Raw genomic sequence first — 18,402 nt, 5'->3', positions numbered from 1 at the left:
CCTTCTAGAGAAAGGAAGGGGTTTCCTTCTAGAGAAAGGAGTTTCCTTCTAGAGAAAGGGGTTTCCTTCTAGAGAAAGGGGGTTTCCTTCTAAAGAAAAGGGTTTCCTTCTAGAGAAAGGGGTTTCCTTCTAGAGAAACGGGTTTCCTTCTAGAGAAAGAGGTTTCCTTCTAGAGAAAGGGGTTTCCTTCTAGAGAAAGGGGGTTTCCTTCTAGAGAAAGGGGTTTCCTTCTAGAGAAAGGGGGTTTCCTTCTAGAGAAAGGGGTTTCCTTCTAGAGAAAGGGGTTTCCTTCTAGAGAAAGGGGTTTCCTTCTAGAGAAAGGGGTTTCCTTCTAGAGAAAGGGGTTTCCTTCTAGAGAAGGGGGTTTCCTTCTAGAGAAAGGGGTTTCCTTCTAGAGAAAGGGGTTTCCTTCTAGAGAAGGGGGTTTCCTTCTAGAGAAAGGGGTTTCCTTCTAGAGAAAGGGGTTTCCTTCTAGAGAAAGGGGTTTCCTTCTAGAGAAGGGGGTTTCCTTCTAGAGAAAGGGGGTTTCCTTCTAGAGAAAGGGGTTTCCTTCTAGAGAAAGGGGTTTCCTTCTAGAGAAAGGGGTTTCCTTCTAGAGAAAGGGGTTTCCTTCTAGAGAAAGGGGTTTCCTTCTAGAGAAAGGGGTTTCCTTCTAGAGAAAGGGGTTTCCCTCTAGAGAAAGGGGTTTCCTTCTAGAGAATGGGGGTTTCATGTGATTACATCTAGCTCTGTGTAGCCCCAGCCAACACAAATAACTGATGTTAACCTTTCTGGTTACAACCTTTTTCGTCAAGACAGATCTTCCAAAGGTGGTGGAGTGTCAATCTTTGCCCAGGATCACCTTCAGTGCTCGGTTGTCTCCACCAAGTCTGTCCCCAAACAATTTGATTTGCTGGTTTTAAGCATTAAGCTTTGAAATAGCTCTTTGTTGACTGTTGCTGGGTGTTATCGTCCTGGATCAGTACCGACCTGTACCCTACCTGCCCTAAGCTCTCTCCTGGCCCCTTACACTAAGTCTGAATTTGTCCTGCCAGGTAACCTAAACTGGGACATGCTTAAACCACCTGACCAAGTCCTAAAGCAATGGGACTCCCTAAATCTTTCTCAGATTACCAATCCCACAAGGTATGACTCCAAACACCCAGAAAAGGCTACTCTCCTCGATGTTATCCTCACAAATAATCCTGATAGGTATCAGTCTAGTGTTTTCTGTCATGTCCTTAGTGATCACTGTTTTACAGCCTGTGTTCGTAATGGCTGCTCAGTGAAACGACCTGTCCTGATTTGTCATAGACACTTGTGTCACACCCTGACCTTTGAGAGCCTTTTTATTTCTCTATTTGGTCGGGGTGTGACTAGGGTTAGGTCGGGGTGTGACTAGGGTTAGGGTGTGACTAGGGTTAGGGTCGGGGTGTGACTAGGGTTAGGGTCAGGGTGTGATTTGGGTGAGCATTCTAGTTTTCTATTTCTTTGTTGGCCGGGTATGGTTCCAAATCAGGGACAGCTGTCTATCGTTGTCTCTGATTGGAAATCATACTTAGGCAGCCCTTTTCCCATCTTCAGTTGTCGGGTATTGTCTTTCTATATTTGCTGTTTAGCGCTACAGAGCTTTGGTCCCTTCGGCGACGATCTACGGTTCAGCCCCTGGTTCGACCGTGATCTGGCAGTGTTACTCCACCTCAAGAATTGCATTTGGCGAAAGGCTGGGCACACACATACTCAGGCTGACTGGCTCTCGTCAAGGCAAATGAGAAATAAGTGGACTCAGGCTATCTGGAAGGCCAAGGTTAGTTAAAGGAGCAGTTCTCTCTCTGTGGGTCAAACCCCAAGACGTTCTGGAAAACGGTTAAAGACCTGGAGAATAAACCCTCCTCCTCACAGCTGTCCCTTAATGTTGATGATGTGGTTGTTACTGACTAGAAGCACATGGCCCAGCTCTTTAATCACCACCTCATTAAGTCAGGATTCCTATTTGACTCAGCCATGCCTTTCTTGATGTTTATAGTATTCTTGATGTCTGTCTGTCTGTCTGTCTGTCTGTCTGTCTGTCTGTCTGTCTGTCTGTCTGTCTGTCTGTCTGTCTGTCTGTCTGCTAGTCTGTCTGTCTGCTAGTCTGTCTGTATGTCTGTCTGTATGTCTGTCTGTCTGTCTGTCTGCTAGTCTGTCTGCTAGTCTGTCTGCTAGTCTGTCTGCTAGTCTGTCTGCTAGTCTGCTAGTCTGTCTGCTAGTCTGCTAGTCTGTCTGTCTGTCTGTCTGCTAGTCTGTCTGTCTGTCTGTCTGTCTGCTAGTCTGTCTGCTAGTCTGTCTGTCTGTCTGCTAGTCTGTCTGTCTGTCTGCTAGTCTGTCTGTCTGTCTGCTAGTCTGTCTGTCTGTCTGCTAGTCTGTTTGCTAGTCTGTCTGTCTGTCTGCAAGTCTGTCTGCTAGTCTCTCAGTTTCTATAGTCTCTGTCAATGTTGGCCTAAATAGTTTCTTTAAATAAGGAGAACCAAAGTTACACACAGAGTGAGAGGGATTTCCTTGACTTGCTTGGTGGTGTGCGTGGGATATATGTGTGTATGTATACTCACAGCTTGGTCAGAGAATGGAACGAAATGAAGGCATCAGGGTGAATCCACTCAATACTGTTGAAGCTAAGATCTCTGGGGGGAGAGAGAGAGAATTAGTTACTGTCATTATTCCGAATTTTGTGTTTAGTGCCTATCTGTTAAAGTAACAGTATTCACAGAGAGTAACAGTTTGTGTGTAGGGGAAAGAGTATTTACAGAAGGGTAAAGAGTATTCACAGAAGGGTAAAGAGTATTCACAGAAGGGTAAAGAGTATTCACAGAGAGTAAAGAGTATTCACAGAAGGGTAAAGAGTATTCACAGAGAGTAAAGAGTATTCACAGAGAGTAAAGAGTATTCACAGAGAGTAAAGAGTATTCACAGAGAGTAAAGAGTATTCACAGAAGGGTAAAGAGTATTCACAGAGAGTAAAGAGTATTCACAGAAGGGTAAAGAGTATTCACAGAGGGTAAAGCGTATTCACAGAGAGTAAAGAGTATTCACAGAGAGTAAAGAGTATTCACAGAAGGATAAAGAGTATACAGACAGAGAGTAAAGAGTATTCACAGAGAGTAAAGAGTATTCCCAGAAGGGTAAAGAGTATACAGACAGAGAGTAAAGACTATTCACAGAGAGTAAAGAGTATACTCACAGAGAGTAAAGAGTATTCACAGAGAGTAAAGAGTATTCACAGAAGGGTAAAGAGTAAACAGAAAGAGAGTAAAGAGTATTCACAGAGAGTAAAGAGTATTGACAGAGAGTAAAGAGTATTGACAGAGAGTAAAGAGTATTGACAGAGAGTAAAGAGTATTCCCAGAAGGGTAAAGAGTATTCACAGAGAGTAAACAGTGTACTCACAGAGACCGTAGAGAGCTGAGCTGCTGGAAGGTATTCCTCTCAATCCTCCTTATGTGGTTATACTGCAGGCCTCTACACACATATACACACCCTGTTACTACAAAACAAGCAGTGGAACTGCAATACTGAAGCATAGACTCCTATTATTTCATACCGTTATGGGAACGTTGTTCTAACATAGTGTTATCGGAACGTTGTTCTAACATAGTGTTATCGGAACGTTGTTCTAACATAGTGTTATCGGAACGTTGTTCTAACACAGTGTTATCGGAACGTTGTTCTAACATAGTGTTATCGGAACGTTGTTCTAACACAGTGTTATCGGAACGTTGTTCTAACATAGTGTTATCGGAACGTTGTTCTAACATAGTGTTATTGGAACGTTGTTCTAACATAGTGATATCGGAACGTTGTTCTAACATAGTGTTATTGGAACGTTGTTCTAACATAGTGTTATCGGAACGTTGTTCTAGCATAGTGTTATCGGAACGTTGTTCTAACATAGTGTTATCGGAACGTTGTTCTAACATAGTGTTATTGGAACGTTGTTCTAACAGTGTGTTATTGGAACGTTGTTCTAGCATAGTGTTATCGGAACGTTGTTCTAACATAGTGTCATTGGAACGTTGTTCTAACAGTGTTATCGGAACGTTGTTCTAACACAGTGTTATCGGAACGTTGTTCTAACATAGTGTTATCGGAACGTTGTTCTAACAGTGTTATCGGAACGTTGTTCTAACATAGTGTTATCGGAACGTTGTTCTAACACAGTGTTATCGGAACGTTGTTCTAACACAGTGTTATCGGAACGTTGTTCTAACAGTGTTATCGGAACGTTGTTCTAACATAGTGTTATCGGAACGTTGTTCTAACAGTGTTATCGGAACGTTGTTCTAACATAGTGTTATCGGAACGTTGTTCTAACACAGTGTTATCGGAACGTTGTTCTAACAGTGTTATCGGAACGTTGTTCTAACATAGTGTTATCGGAACGTTGTTCTAACAGTGTTATCGGAACGTTGTTCTAACATAGTGTTATCGGAACGTTGTTCTAACACAGTGTTATCGGAACGTTGTTCTAACATAGTGTTATCGGAACGTTGTTCTAACATAGTGTTATCGGAACGTTGTTCTAACAGTGTTATCGGAACGTTGTTCTAACATAGTGTTATTGGAACGTTGTTCTAACATAGTGTTATCGGAACGTTGTTCTAACATAGTGTTATCGGAACGTTGTTCTAACATAGTGTTATCGGAACGTTGTTCTAACATAGTGTCATTGGAACGTTGTTCTAACATAGTGTTATCGGAACGTTGTTCTAACATAGTGATATCGGAACGTTGTTCTAACATAGTGTTATCGGAACGTTGTTCTAACAGTGTTATCAGAACGTTGTTCTAACATAGTGTTATCGGAACGTTGTTCTAACAGTGTTATCGGAACGTTGTTCTAACATAGTGTTATCGGAACGTTGTTCTAACATAGTGTTATCAGAACGTTGTTCTAACAGTGTGTTATTGGAACGTTGTTCTAACATAGTGTTATCGGAACGATGTTCTAACATAGTGTTATCGGAACGTTGTTCTAACATAGTGTTATTGGAACGTTGTTCTAACATAGTGTTATCGGAACGTTGTTCTAACATAGTGTTATTGGAACGTTGTTCTAACATAGTGATATCGGAACGTTGTTCTAACATAGTGTTATCGGAACGTTGTTCTAACAGTGTGTTATTGGAACGTTGTTCTAACACAGTGTTATCGGAACGTTGTTCTAACATAGTGTTATCGGAACGTTGTTCTAACATAGTGTTATCGGAACGTTGTTCTAACAGTGTTATCGGAACGTTGTTCTAACATAGTGTTATTGGAACGTTGTTCTAACATAGTGTTATCGGAACGTTGTTCTAGCATAGTGTTATCGGAACGTTGTTCTAACAGTGTGTTATTGGAACGTTGTTCTAGCATAGTGTTATCGGAACGTTGTTCTAACATAGTGTCATTGGAACGTTGTTCTAACAGTGTTATCGGAACGTTGTTCTAACACAGTGTTATCGGAACGTTGTTCTAACATAGTGTTATCGGAACGTTGTTCTAACATAGTGTCATTGGAACGTTGTTCTAACAGTGTTATCAGAACGTTGTTCTAACATAGTGTTATCGGAACGTTGTTCTAACATAGTGTTATCGGAACGTTGTTCTAACATAGTGTTATCGGAACGTTGTTCTAACATAGTGTCATTGGAACGTTGTTCTAACATAGTGTTATCGGAACGTTGTTCTAACATAGTGATATCGGAACGTTGTTCTAACATAGTGTTATCGGAACGTTGTTCTAACAGTGTTATCAGAACGTTGTTCTAACATAGTGTTATCGGAACGTTGTTCTAACAGTGTTATCGGAACGTTGTTCTAACATAGTGTCATCGGAACGTTGTTCTAACATAGTGTTATCGGAACGTTGTTCTAACATAGTGTTATCGGAACTTTGTTCTAACATAGTGTTATTGGAACGTTGTTCTAACAGTGTTATTGGAACGTTGTTCTAACATAGTGTTATCGGAACGTTGTTCTAACATAGTGTCATTGGAACGTTGTTCTAACAGTGTTATCAGAACGTTGTTCTAACATAGTGATATCGGAACGTTGTTCTAACATAGTGTTATCGGAACGTTGTTCTAACAGTGTTATCAGAACGTTGTTCTAACATAGTGTTATCGGAACGTTGTTCTAACATAGTGTTATTGGAACGTTGTTCTAACAGTGTTATTGGAACGTTGTTCTAACAGTGTTATCGGAACGTTGTTCTAACAGTGTTATCGGAACGTTGTTCTAACATAGTGTCATCGGAACGTTGTTCTAACATAGTGTCATCGGAACGTTGTTCTAACATAGTGTTATTGGAACGTTGTTCTAACATAGTGTTATCAGAACGTTGTTCTAACAGTGTTATCGGAACGTTGTTCTAACAGTGTGTTATCGGAACGTTGTTCTAACATAGTGTTATCGGAACATTGTTCTAACATAGTGTTATTGGAACGTTGTTCTAACATAGTGATATCGGAACGTTGTTCTAACATAGTGTTATCGGAACGTTGTTCTAACATAGTGTTATCGGAACATTGTTCTAACATAGTGTTATTGGAACGTTGTTCTAACAGTGTTATCGGAACGTTGTTCTAACATAGTGTTATTGGAACGTTGTTCTAACAGTGTTATCGGAACGTTGTTCTAACAGTGTTATTGGAACGTTGTTCTAACAGTGTTATTGGATCGTTGTTCTAACACAGTGTTATCGGAACGTTGTTCTAACATAGTGTTATTGGAACGTTGTTCTAACAGTGTTATTGGAACGTTGTTCTAACAGTGTTATTGGATCGTTGTTCTAACACAGTGTTATTGGAACGTTGTTCTAACAGTGTTATTGGAACGTTGTTCTAACAGTGTTATCGGAACGTTGGTCTAACAGTGTTATTGGAACGTTGTTCTAACAGTGTTATTGGAACGTTGTTCTAACAGTGTTATTGGAACGTTGTTCTAACAGTGTTATTGGAACGTTGTTCTAACAGTGTTATCGGAACGTTGGTCTAACAGTGTTATTGGAACGTTGTTCTAACAGTGTTATTGGAACGTTGTTCTAACACAGTGTTATTGGAACGTTGTTCTAACATAGTGATATCGGAACGTTGTTCTAACATAGTGTTATTGGAACGTTGTTCTAACAGTGTTATTGGAACGTTGTTCTAACACAGTGTTATTGGAACGTTGTTCTAACATAGTGTTATCGGAACGTTGTTCTAACATAGTGTTATCGGAACGTTGTTCTAACATAGTGTTATCGGAACGTTGTTCTAACATAGTGTTATTGGAACGTTGTTCTAACATAGTGTTATCGGAACGTTGTTCTAACATAGTGTTATTGGAACGTTGTTCTAACAGTGTTATTGGAACGTTGTTCTAACATAGTGTCATTGGAACGTTGTTCTAACATAGTGTTATCGGAACGTTGTTCTAACAGTGTTATTGGAACGTTGTTCTAACATAGTGTCATTGGAACGTTGTTCTAACATAGTGTTATTGGAACGTTGTTCTAACATAGTGTCATTGGAACGTTGTTCTAACATAGTGTTATTGGAACGTTGTTCTAACATAGTGTTATTGGAACGTTGTTCTAACAGTGTTATCGGAACGTTGTTCTAACAGTGTTATTGGATCGTTGTTCTAAGCTTCAACCATTACACCACGTTGACTCACATTTCCTGCAGGGCAGAGCAGTGATAGAAGCTGGGAAGATTCTCTATCTGATTATGAGACAGCTCGCTGTGAACACACAGACATCATTATAGTGTCATCTGGGGTTTCAGATCCATGTCAGAGTTAAGCATTTCTGTGGGTTTGGGATTCTATCAACTGGGGCATTTAAGGGGGTACAGTTACATTTAATTGTGTGTGTGGACATTCTTGCGTTCAAAGTACTCACAGTACTCTGAGGCGGGGTAGCTGCTGACACAACCGCTGAGGAAGAGTAGAGAGACCAGCCCTGGTTAGTGTCCTAGAGAGAGAGGAGAGAGAGAACGAGGGATGATGAAGAGTAGAGAGATCAGCCCTGGTCAGTGTCCTAGAGAGAGAGGAGAGAGAGCATGAGGAAGAGTAGAGAGACCAGCCCTGGTCAGTGTCCTAGAGAGAGAGGAGAGAGAGGATGAGGAAGAATAGAGAGATCAGCCCTGGTCAATGTCCTAGAGAGAGAGGAGAGAGAGAACGAGGGATGAGGAAGAGTAGAGAGTCCAGCCCTGGTCAGTGTCCTAGAGAGAGAGGAGAGAGGATGAGGAAGAGTAGAGAGACCAGCCCTGGTCAGTGTCCTAGAGAGAGAGGAGAGAGAGAGAACGAGGGATGAGGAAGAGTAGAGAGACCAGCCCTGGTCAGTGTCCTAGAGAGAGAGGAGGGAGAGGATGAGGAAGAGTAGAGAGATCAGCCCTGGTCAATGTCCTAGAGAGAGAGGAGAGAGAGCATGAGGAAGAGTAGAGAGACCAGCCCTGGTCAGTGTCCTAGAGAGAGAGGAGAGAGAGGATGAGGAAGAGTAGAGAGATCAGCCCTGGTCAATGTCCTAGAGAAGAGGAGAGAGAGAGAACGAGGGATGAGGAAGAGTAGAGAGACCAGCCCTGGTCAGTGTCCTAGAGAGAAAGGAGAGAGAGAACGAGGGACGAGGAAGAGTAGAGAGACCAGCCCTGGTCAATGTCCTAGAGAGAGAGGAGAGAGAGAACGAGGGATGAGGAAGAGTAGAGAGTCCAGCCCTGGTCAATGTCCTAGAGAGAGAGGAGAGAGAGAACGAGGGATGAGGAAGAGTAGAGAGACCAGCCCTGGTCAGTGTCCTAGAGAGAGAGGAGAGAGAGAACGAGGGATGAGGAAGAGTAGAGAGACCAGCCCTGGTCAATGTCCTAGAGAGAGAGGAGAGAGAGCATGAGGAAGAGTAGAGAGACCAGCCCTGGTCAGTGTCCTAGAGAGAGAGGAGAGAGAGGATGAGGAAGAGTAGAGAGATCAGCCCTGGTCAATGTCCTAGAGAGAGAGGAGAGAGAGAACGAGGGATGAGGAAGAGTAGAGAGTCCAGCCCTGGTCAGTGTCCTAGAGAGAGAGGAGAGAGGATGAGGAAGAGTAGAGAGACCAGCCCTGGTCAGTGTCCTAGAGAGAGAGGAGAGAGAGAGAACGAGGGATGAGGAAGAGTAGAGAGACCAGCCCTGGTCAATGTCCTAGAGAGAGAGGAGGGAGAGGATGAGGAAGAGTAGAGAGATCAGCCCTGGTCAATGTCCTAGAGAGAGAGGAGAGAGAGCATGAGGAAGAGTAGAGAGACCAGCCCTGGTCAGTGTCCTAGAGAGAGAGGAGAGAGAGGATGAGGAAGAGTAGAGAGATCAGCCCTGGTCAATGTCCTAGAGAAGAGGAGAGAGAGAGAACGAGGGATGAGGAAGAGTAGAGAGACCAGCCCTGGTCAGTGTCCTAGAGAGAGAGGAGAGAGAGAACGAGGGACGAGGAAGAGTAGAGAGACCAGCCCTGGTCAATGTCCTAGAGAGAGAGGAGAGAGAGCATGAGGAAGAGTAGAGAGATCAGCCCTGGTCAATGTCCTAGAGAGAGAGGAGAGAGAGAACGAGGGATGAGGAAGAGTAGAGAGTCCAGCCCTGGTCAGTGTCCTAGAGAGAGAGGAGAGAGGATGAGGAAGAGTAGAGAGACCAGCCCTGGTCAGTGTCCTAGAGAGAGAGGAGAGAGAGAGAACGAGGGATGAGGAAGAGTAGAGAGACCAGCCCTGGTCAATGTCCTAGAGAGAGAGGAGGGAGAGGATGAGGAAGAGTAGAGAGATCAGCCCTGGTCAATGTCCTAGAGAGAGAGGAGAGAGAGCATGAGGAAGAGTAGAGAGACCAGCCCTGGTCAGTGTCCTAGAGAGAGAGGAGAGAGAGGATGAGGAAGAGTAGAGAGATCAGCCCTGGTCAATGTCCTAGAGAAGAGGAGAGAGAGAGAACGAGGGATGAGGAAGAGTAGAGAGACCAGCCCTGGTCAGTGTCCTAGAGAGAGAGGAGAGAGAGAACGAGGGACGAGGAAGAGTAGAGAGACCAGCCCTGGTCAATTTCCTAGAGAGAGAGGAGAGAGAGAACGAGGGATGAGGAAGAGTAGAGAGACCAGCCCTGGTCAGTGTCCTAGAGAGAGAGGAGAGAGAGAACGAGGGATGAGGAAGAGTAGAGAGACCAGCCCTGGTCAATGTCCTAGAGAGAGAGGAGAGAGAGAACGAGGGATGAGGAAGAGTAGAGAGACCAGCCCTGGTCAGTGTCCTAGAGAGAGAGGAGAGAGAGAACGAGGGACGAGGAAGAGTAGAGAGACCAGCCCTGGTCAATGTCCTAGAGAGAGAGGAGAGAGAGAACGAGGGATGAGGAAGAGTAGAGAGACCAGCCCTGGTCAGTGTCCTAGAGAGAGAGGAGAGAGAGGATGAGGAAGAGTAGAGAGATCAGCCCTGGTCAATGTCCTAGAGAGAGAGGAGAGAGAGAACGAGGGATGAGGAAGAATAGAGAGACCAGCCCTGGTCAGTGTCCTAGAGAGAGAGGAGAGAGAGGATGAGGGATGAGGAAGAGTAGAGAGACCAGCCCTGGTCAATGTCCTAGAGAGAGAGGAGAGAGAGGATGAGGAAGAGTAGAGAGACCAGCCCTGGTCAGTGTCCTAGAGAGAGAGGAGAGAGAGAACGAGGGATGAGGAAGAGTAGAGAGACCAGCCCTGGTCAGTGTCCTAGAGAGAGAGGAGAGAGAGAACGAGGGACGAGGAAGAGTAGAGAGACCAGCCCTGGTCAGTGTCCTAGAGAGAGAGGAGAGAGAGAACGAGGGATGAGGAAGAGTAGAGAGTCCAGCCCTGGTCAGTGTCCTAGAGAGAGAGGAGAGAGGATGAGGAAGAGTAGAGAGACCAGCCCTGGTCAGTGTCCTAGAGAGAGAGGAGAGAGAGAGAACGAGGGATGAGGAAGAGTAGAGAGACCAGCCCTGGTCAATGTCCTAGAGAGAGAGGAGGGAGAGGATGAGGAAGAGTAGAGAGATCAGCCCTGGTCAATGTCCTAGAGAGAGAGGAGAGAGAGCATGAGGAAGAGTAGAGAGACCAGCCCTGGTCAGTGTCCTAGAGAGAGAGGAGAGAGAGGATGAGGAAGAGTAGAGAGATCAGCCCTGGTCAATGTCCTAGAGAAGAGGAGAGAGAGAGAACGAGGGATGAGGAAGAGTAGAGAGACCAGCCCTGGTCAGTGTCCTAGAGAGAGAGGAGAGAGAGAACGAGGGACGAGGAAGAGTAGAGAGACCAGCCCTGGTTAGTGTCCTAGAGAGAGAGGAGAGAGAGAACGAGGGACGAGGAAGAGTAGAGAGACCAGCCCTGGTCAATGTCCTAGAGAGAGAGGAGCGAGAGAACGAGGGATGAGGAAGAGTAGAGAGACCAGCCCTGGTCAGTGTCCTAGAGAGAGAGGAGAGAGAGAACGAGGGACGAGGAAGAGTAGAGAGACCAGCCCTGGTCAATGTCCTAGAGAGAGAGGAGAGAGAGCATGAGGAAGAGTAGAGAGACCAGCCCTGGTCAGTGTCCTAGAGAGAGAGGAGAGAGAGAGAACGAGGGATGAGGAAGAGTAGAGAGACCAGCCCTGGTCAATGTCCTAGAGAGAGAGGAGGGAGAGGATGAGGAAGAGTAGAGAGATCAGCCCTGGTCAATGTCCTAGAGAGAGAGGAGAGAGAGCATGAGGAAGAGTAGAGAGACCAGCCCTGGTCAGTGTCCTAGAGAGAGAGGAGAGAGAGGATGAGGAAGAGTAGAGAGATCAGCCCTGGTCAATGTCCTAGAGAAGAGGAGAGAGAGAGAACGAGGGATGAGGAAGAGTAGAGAGACCAGCCCTGGTCAGTGTCCTAGAGAGAGAGGAGAGAGAGAACGAGGGACGAGGAAGAGTAGAGAGACCAGCCCTGGTCAATGTCCTAGAGAGAGAGGAGAGAGAGAACGAGGGATGAGGAAGAGTAGAGAGACCAGCCCTGGTCAGTGTCCTAGAGAGAGAGGAGAGAGAGAACGAGGGATGAGGAAGAGTAGAGAGACCAGCCCTGGTCAATGTCCTAGAGAGAGAGGAGAGAGAGAACGAGGGATGAGGAAGAGTAGAGAGACCAGCCCTGGTCAGTGTCCTAGAGAGAGAGGAGAGAGAGAACGAGGGACGAGGAAGAGTAGAGAGACCAGCCCTGGTCAATGTCCTAGAGAGAGAGGAGAGAGAGAACGAGGGATGAGGAAGAGTAGAGAGACCAGCCCTGGTCAGTGTCCTAGAGAGAGAGGAGAGAGAGGATGAGGAAGAGTAGAGAGATCAGCCCTGGTCAATGTCCTAGAGAGAGAGGAGAGAGAGAACGAGGGATGAGGAAGAATAGAGAGACCAGCCCTGGTCAGTGTCCTAGAGAGAGAGGAGAGAGAGGATGAGGGATGAGGAAGAGTAGAGAGACCAGCCCTGGTCAATGTCCTAGAGAGAGAGGAGAGAGAGGATGAGGAAGAGTAGAGAGACCAGCCCTGGTCAGTGTCCTAGAGAGAGAGGAGAGAGAGAACGAGGGATGAGGAAGAGTAGAGAGACCAGCCCTGGTCAGTGTCCTAGAGAGAGAGGAGAGAGAGAACGAGGGACGAGGAAGAGTAGAGAGACCAGCCCTGGTCAGTGTCCTAGAGAGAGAGGAGAGAGAGAACGAGGGATGAGGAAGAGTAGAGAGTCCAGCCCTGGTCAGTGTCCTAGAGAGAGAGGAGAGAGGATGAGGAAGAGTAGAGAGACCAGCCCTGGTCAGTGTCCTAGAGAGAGAGGAGAGAGAGAGAACGAGGGATGAGGAAGAGTAGAGAGACCAGCCCTGGTCAATGTCCTAGAGAGAGAGGAGGGAGAGGATGAGGAAGAGTAGAGAGATCAGCCCTGGTCAATGTCCTAGAGAGAGAGGAGAGAGAGCATGAGGAAGAGTAGAGAGACCAGCCCTGGTCAGTGTCCTAGAGAGAGAGGAGAGAGAGGATGAGGAAGAGTAGAGAGATCAGCCCTGGTCAATGTCCTAGAGAAGAGGAGAGAGAGAGAACGAGGGATGAGGAAGAGTAGAGAGACCAGCCCTGGTCAGTGTCCTAGAGAGAGAGGAGAGAGAGAACGAGGGACGAGGAAGAGTAGAGAGACCAGCCCTGGTTAGTGTCCTAGAGAGAGAGGAGAGAGAGAACGAGGGACGAGGAAGAGTAGAGAGACCAGCCCTGGTCAGTGTCCTAGAGAGAGAGGAGAGAGAGAACGAGGGACGAGGAAGAGTAGAGAGACCAGCCCTGGTCAATGTCCTAGAGAGAGAGGAGAGAGAGCATGAGGAAGAGTAGAGAGACCAGCCCTGGTCAGTGTCCTAGAGAGAGAGGAGAGAGAGGATGAGGAAGAGTAGAGAGATCAGCCCTGGTCAATGTCCTAGAGAGAGAGGAGAGAGAGAACGAGGGATGACTAAGAGTAGAGAGACCAGCCCTGGTCAGTGTCCTAGAGAGAGAGGAGAGAGAGAACGAGGGACGAGGAAGAGTAGAGAGACCAGCCCTGGTCAATGTCCTAGAGAGAGAGGAGGGAGAGGATGAGGAAGAGTAGAGAGACCAGCCCTGGTCAATGTCCTAGAGAGAGAGGAGAGAGAGAACGAGGGATGAGGAAGAGTAGAGAGACCAGCCCTGGTCAATGTCCTAGAGAGAGAGGAGAGAGGATGAGGAAGAGTAGAGAGACCAGCCCTGGTCAGTGTCCTAGAGAGAGAGGAGAGAGAGAACGAGGGACGAGGAAGAGTAGAGAGACCAGCCCTGGTCAATGTCCTAGAGAGAGAGGAGAGAGGATGAGGAAGAGTAGAGAGACCAGCCCTGGTCAGTGTCCTAGAGAGAGAGGAGAGAGAGAACGAGGGACGAGGAAGAGTAGAGAGTCCAGCCCTGGTCAGTGTCCTAGAGAGAGAGGAGAGAGGATGAGGAAGAGTAGAGAGACCAGCCCTGGTCAGTGTCCTAGAGAGAGAGGAGAGAGAGAACGAGGGACGAGGAAGAGTAGAGAGACCAGCCCTGGTCAATGTCCTAGAGAGAGAGGAGGGAGAGGATGAGGAAGAGTAGAGAGACCAGCCCTGGTCAATGTCCTAGAGAGAGAGGAGAGAGAGAACGAGGGATGAGGAAGAGTAGAGAGACAGAGGGGGGGTGGGTTAGACAGAAGAGTGTATTTGAGTATTGTAATGATTGTTTATGTCCAGGGAAGCCAGTTGATTCTTCTGTCTCTGTGATCCTAACACAGTGAGACAGCTAGCTCAATAGGCTGCCACGAACCGGACCACTGCTGGCTTGTCTCTGAAGCTAAGCAGGGTTGGGACCAGTTGGTCCCTGGAAGGGACACCAGATTCTGCTGGAACTGGTGTTGCAAGGCCAGTTAGGGGCCCTCTTTCCTCTAGTCTAAAGGAGATCCTAATGACCCAGAACTTTCTCAAAGTCACTGCATGTGTGTGCTCTGTCACACCCTCCCATAGCCTCTGTCACACCCTCCCAGAGTCTCTGTTACACCCTCCCATAGCCTCTGTCACACCCTCCCATAGCCTCTGTCACACTCTCCCAGAGTCTCTGTCACACCCTCCCAGAGTCTCTGTCACACCCTCCCAGAGTCTCTGTCACACCCTCCCAGAGTCTCTGTCACACCCTCCCAGAGTCTCTGTCACACCCTCCCAGAGTCTCTGTCACACCCTCCCAGAGTCTCTGTCACACCCTCCCAGAGTCTCTGTCACACCCTCCCAGAGTCTCTGTCGCACCCTCCCAGAGTCTCTGTCGTACCCTCCCAGAGCCTCTGTCGTACCCTCCCAGAGCCTCTGTCGTACCCTCCCAGAGCCTCTGTCGTACCCTCCCAGAGCCTCTGTCGTACCCTCCCAGAGCCTCTGTCGTACCCTCCCAGAGCCTCTGTCGTACCCTCCCAGAGCCTCTGTCGTACCCTCCCAGAGCCTCTGTCGTACCCTCCCAGAGTCTCTGTCGTACCCTCCCAGAGCCTGTCGTACCCTCCCAGAGCCTCTGTAGCACCCTCCCAGAGCCTCTGTCGCACCCTCCCAGAGCCTCTGTCGTACCCTCCCAGAGTCTCTGTCGTACCCTCCCAGAGCCTGTCGCACCCTCCCAGAGCCTGTCGTACCCTCCCAGAGCCTCTGTCACACCCTCCCAGAGCCTGTCGTACCCTCCCAGAGCTTGTCGTACCCTCCCAGAGCCTCTGTCGTACCCTCCCAGAGCCTCTGTCGCACCCTCCCAGAGCCTCTGTTGTACCCTCCCAGAGCCTGTCGTACCCTCCCAGAGCCTGTCGTACCCTCCCAGAGCCTCTGTTGTACCCTCCCAGAGCCTGTCGTACCCTCCCAGAGCCTGTCGTACCCTCCCAGAGCCTGTCGTACCCTCCCAGAGCCTCTGTCGTACCCTCCCAGAGCCTCTGTCGTACCCTCCCAGAGCCTCTGTCGTACCCTCCCAGAGCCTGTCGTACCCTCCCAGAGCCTCTGTCGCACCCTCCCAGAGCCTGTCGTACCCTCCCAGAGCCTCTGTCATACCCTCCCAGAGCCTCTGTCATACCCTCCCAGAGCTTGTCGTACCCTCCCAGAGCCTCTGTTGTACCCTCCCAGAGCCTGTCGTACCCTCCCAGAGCCTGTCGTACCCTCCCAGAGCCTGTCGTACCCTCCCAGTGCCTCTGTCATACCCTCCCAGAGCCTCTGTCATACCCTCCCAGAGCCTGTCGTACCCTCCCAGAGCCTCTGTCATACCCTCCCAGAGCTTGTCGTACCCTCCCAGAGCCTCTGTCATACCCTCCCAGAGCCTCTGTCATACCCTCCCAGAGCCTGTCGTACCCTCCCAGAGCCTGTCGTACCCTCCCAGAGCCTCTGTCGCACCCTCCCAGAGCCTGTCGTACCCTCCCAGAGCCTCTGTCATACCCTCCCAGAGCCTCTGTCATACCCTCCCAGAGCTTGTCGTACCCTCCCAGAGCCTCTGTTGTACCCTCCCAGAGCCTGTCGTACCCTCCCAGAGCCTGTCGTACCCTCCCAGAGCCTCTGTCGTACCCTCCCAGAGCCTGTCGTACCCTCCCAGAGCCTGTCGTACCCTCCCAGAGCCTCTGTCGTACCCTCCCAGAGCCTCTGTCGTACCCTCCCAGAGCCTGTCGTACCCTCCCAGAGCCTGTCGTACCCTCCCAGAGCCTCTGTCGTACCCTCCCAGAGCCTCTGTCGTACCCTCCCAGAGCCTGTCGTACCCTCCCAGAGCCTGTCGTACCCTCCCAGAGCCTCTGTCGTACCCTCCCAGAGCCTCTGTCGTACCCTCCCAGAGCCTCTGTCGTACCCTCCCAGAGCCTGTCGTACCCTCCCAGAGCCTCTGTCGCACCCTCCCAGAGCCTGTCGTACCCTCCCAGAGCCTCTGTCATACCCTCCCAGAGCCTCTGTCATACCCTCCCAGAGCTTGTCGTACCCTCCCAGAGCCTCTGTCGTACCCTCCCAGAGCCTCTGTCGTACCCTCCCAGAGTCTCTGTCGTACCCTCCCAGAGCCTGTCGTACCCTCCCAGAGCCTCTGTAGCACCCTCCCAGAGCCTCTGTCGCACCCTCCCAGAGCCTCTGTCGTACCCTCCCAGAGTCTCTGTCGTACCCTCCCAGAGCCTGTCGCACCCTCCCAGAGCCTGTCGTACCCTCCCAGAGCCTCTGTCACACCCTCCCAGAGCCTGTCGTACCCTCCCAGAGCCTGTCGTACCCTCCCAGAGCCTCTGTGGCACCCTCCCAGAGCCTGTCGTACCCTCCCAGAGCCTCTGTCATACCCTCCCAGAGCCTGTCGTACCCTCCCAGAGCCTGTCGTACCCTCCCAGAGCCTCTGTCGCACCCTCCCAGAGCCTGTCGTACCCTCCCAGAGCCTCTGTCATACCCTCCCAGAGCCTCTGTCATACCCTCCCAGAGCTTGTCGTACCCTCCCAAAGCCTCTGTTGTACCCTCCCAGAGCCTGTCGTACCCTCCCAGAGCCTGTCGTACCCTCCCAGAGCCTGTCGTACCCTCCCAGAGCCACTGTCATACCCTCCCAGAGCCTCTGTCATACCCTCCCAGAGCCTGTCGTACCCTCCCAGAGCCTCTGTCATACCCTCCCAGAGCTTGTCGTACCCTCCCAGAGCCTCTGTCATACCCTCCCAGAGCCTCTGTCATACCCTCCCAGAGCCTGTCGTACCCTCCCAGAGCCTGTCGTACCCTCCCAGATCCTCTGTCGCACCCTCCCAGAGCCTGTCGTACCCTCCCAGAGCCTCTGTCATACCCTCCCAGAGCCTCTGTCATACCCTCCCAGAGCTTGTCGTACCCTCCCAGAGCCTCTGTTGTACCCTCCCAGAGCCTGTCGTACCCTCCCAGAGCCTGTCGTACCCTCCCAGAGCCTCTGTGGCACCCTCCCAGAGCTTGTCGTACCCTCTCAGAGCCTCTGTTGTACCCTCCCAGAGCCTGTCGTACCCTCCCAGAGCCTGTCGTACCCTCCCAGAGCCTCTGTGGCTCTGCTGGTTGAGCCTGGTGCTGGCAACGCCAAGGCTATGTGTTTGATTCCTGCTGTAGTTGCTTTGGATAAAAGTGTTAGCCTAGTAAGCCTAGTTAGCCTAGTTAGCCTAGTTATCCTAGTTATCCTAGTTAGCCTAGTTATCCTAGTTAGCCTAGTTAGCCTAGTTAGCCTAGTTAGCCTAGTTAGCCTAGTTAGCCTACCTGATGGTGCAACTCTTCTCTCTCCTCCTCTGTCTCTGTCCCCATTCTATCAGACACTCATTAGGTAGAAGACTGAGGCTGTGCACTCATTACAGCAGTAGGACGGGGTGTGTGTGTGTGTGTGTGTGTGTGTGTGTGTGTGTGTGTGTGTGTGTGTGTGTGTGTGTGTGTGTGTGTGTGTGTGTGTGTGTGTGTGTGTGTGTGTGTGTGTGTGTGTGTGTGTGTGTGTGTGTGTGTGTCTCTCTCTCTCTTACAGTGTTTCCAGGCTGGTGGTTCCTTTCAGGTCGGGGAAATCTTGTATCTGGGTCGCCCCGTTTAGGGAGCTGGAGAGGGACGTGCTCGTTAGTTAGATGGTACACACACACACACACACACACACACACACACACACACACACACACACACACACACACACACACACACACACACACACACACACACACACACACACACACACACACACACACACACACACACACACACACACACACACACACACACACGTACACACTCATGTGGTCCGCTATGTATCCAAGACACACATCCAAACGTCGTATTGTCAGACTGGAGAAGGATTCTCATTACTCACAGTGTATGGAGCTTAGGTAAAAACTGGAAAGCGGATCTTCCCACAGACTGGATGGGATTCTCATAGAAGTGACTGAGGAAGAGGTTGCTTTTAAAACTTTATTTCACCAAGGCCTTCGTCTACGTGTGTTTATCTGTGTGTGTGTGTGTTTATCTGTGTGTGTGTGTGTATGTGTGTTTATCTCTGTGTGTTTTTATCTGTGTGTGTGTGTGTGTGTGT

The 18,402-nt window shown here is 49.1% G+C and overlaps 1 protein-coding gene across 1 annotated transcript in view; it reads right to left on the bottom strand.

Annotated features, from left to right (window-relative positions):
* Positions 1 to 18,402, bottom strand: part of LOC129829431 (leucine-rich repeat-containing G-protein coupled receptor 6) — a 132,779-nt gene that overhangs the window by 32,427 nt on the left and 81,950 nt on the right. Inside the window, exons 11-16 of the mRNA XM_055891124.1 lie at positions 18,184 to 18,255; positions 17,849 to 17,917; positions 7,883 to 7,954; positions 7,657 to 7,722; positions 3,403 to 3,474; positions 2,568 to 2,639 (exon numbers count right to left, since the gene is read on the bottom strand). Of these exons, the coding sequence (XP_055747099.1) occupies positions 2,568 to 2,639; positions 3,403 to 3,474; positions 7,657 to 7,722; positions 7,883 to 7,954; positions 17,849 to 17,917; positions 18,184 to 18,255 (423 nt within the window). The remainder of the gene's footprint in view (positions 1 to 2,567; positions 2,640 to 3,402; positions 3,475 to 7,656; positions 7,723 to 7,882; positions 7,955 to 17,848; positions 17,918 to 18,183; positions 18,256 to 18,402) is intronic.

Source organism: Salvelinus fontinalis, chromosome 31, assembly GCF_029448725.1.
Source record: "Salvelinus fontinalis isolate EN_2023a chromosome 31, ASM2944872v1, whole genome shotgun sequence".
Lineage (NCBI taxonomy): Eukaryota > Metazoa > Chordata > Actinopteri > Salmoniformes > Salmonidae > Salvelinus > Salvelinus fontinalis.
This window is presented reverse-complemented; position numbering and strand designations above follow the sequence as displayed.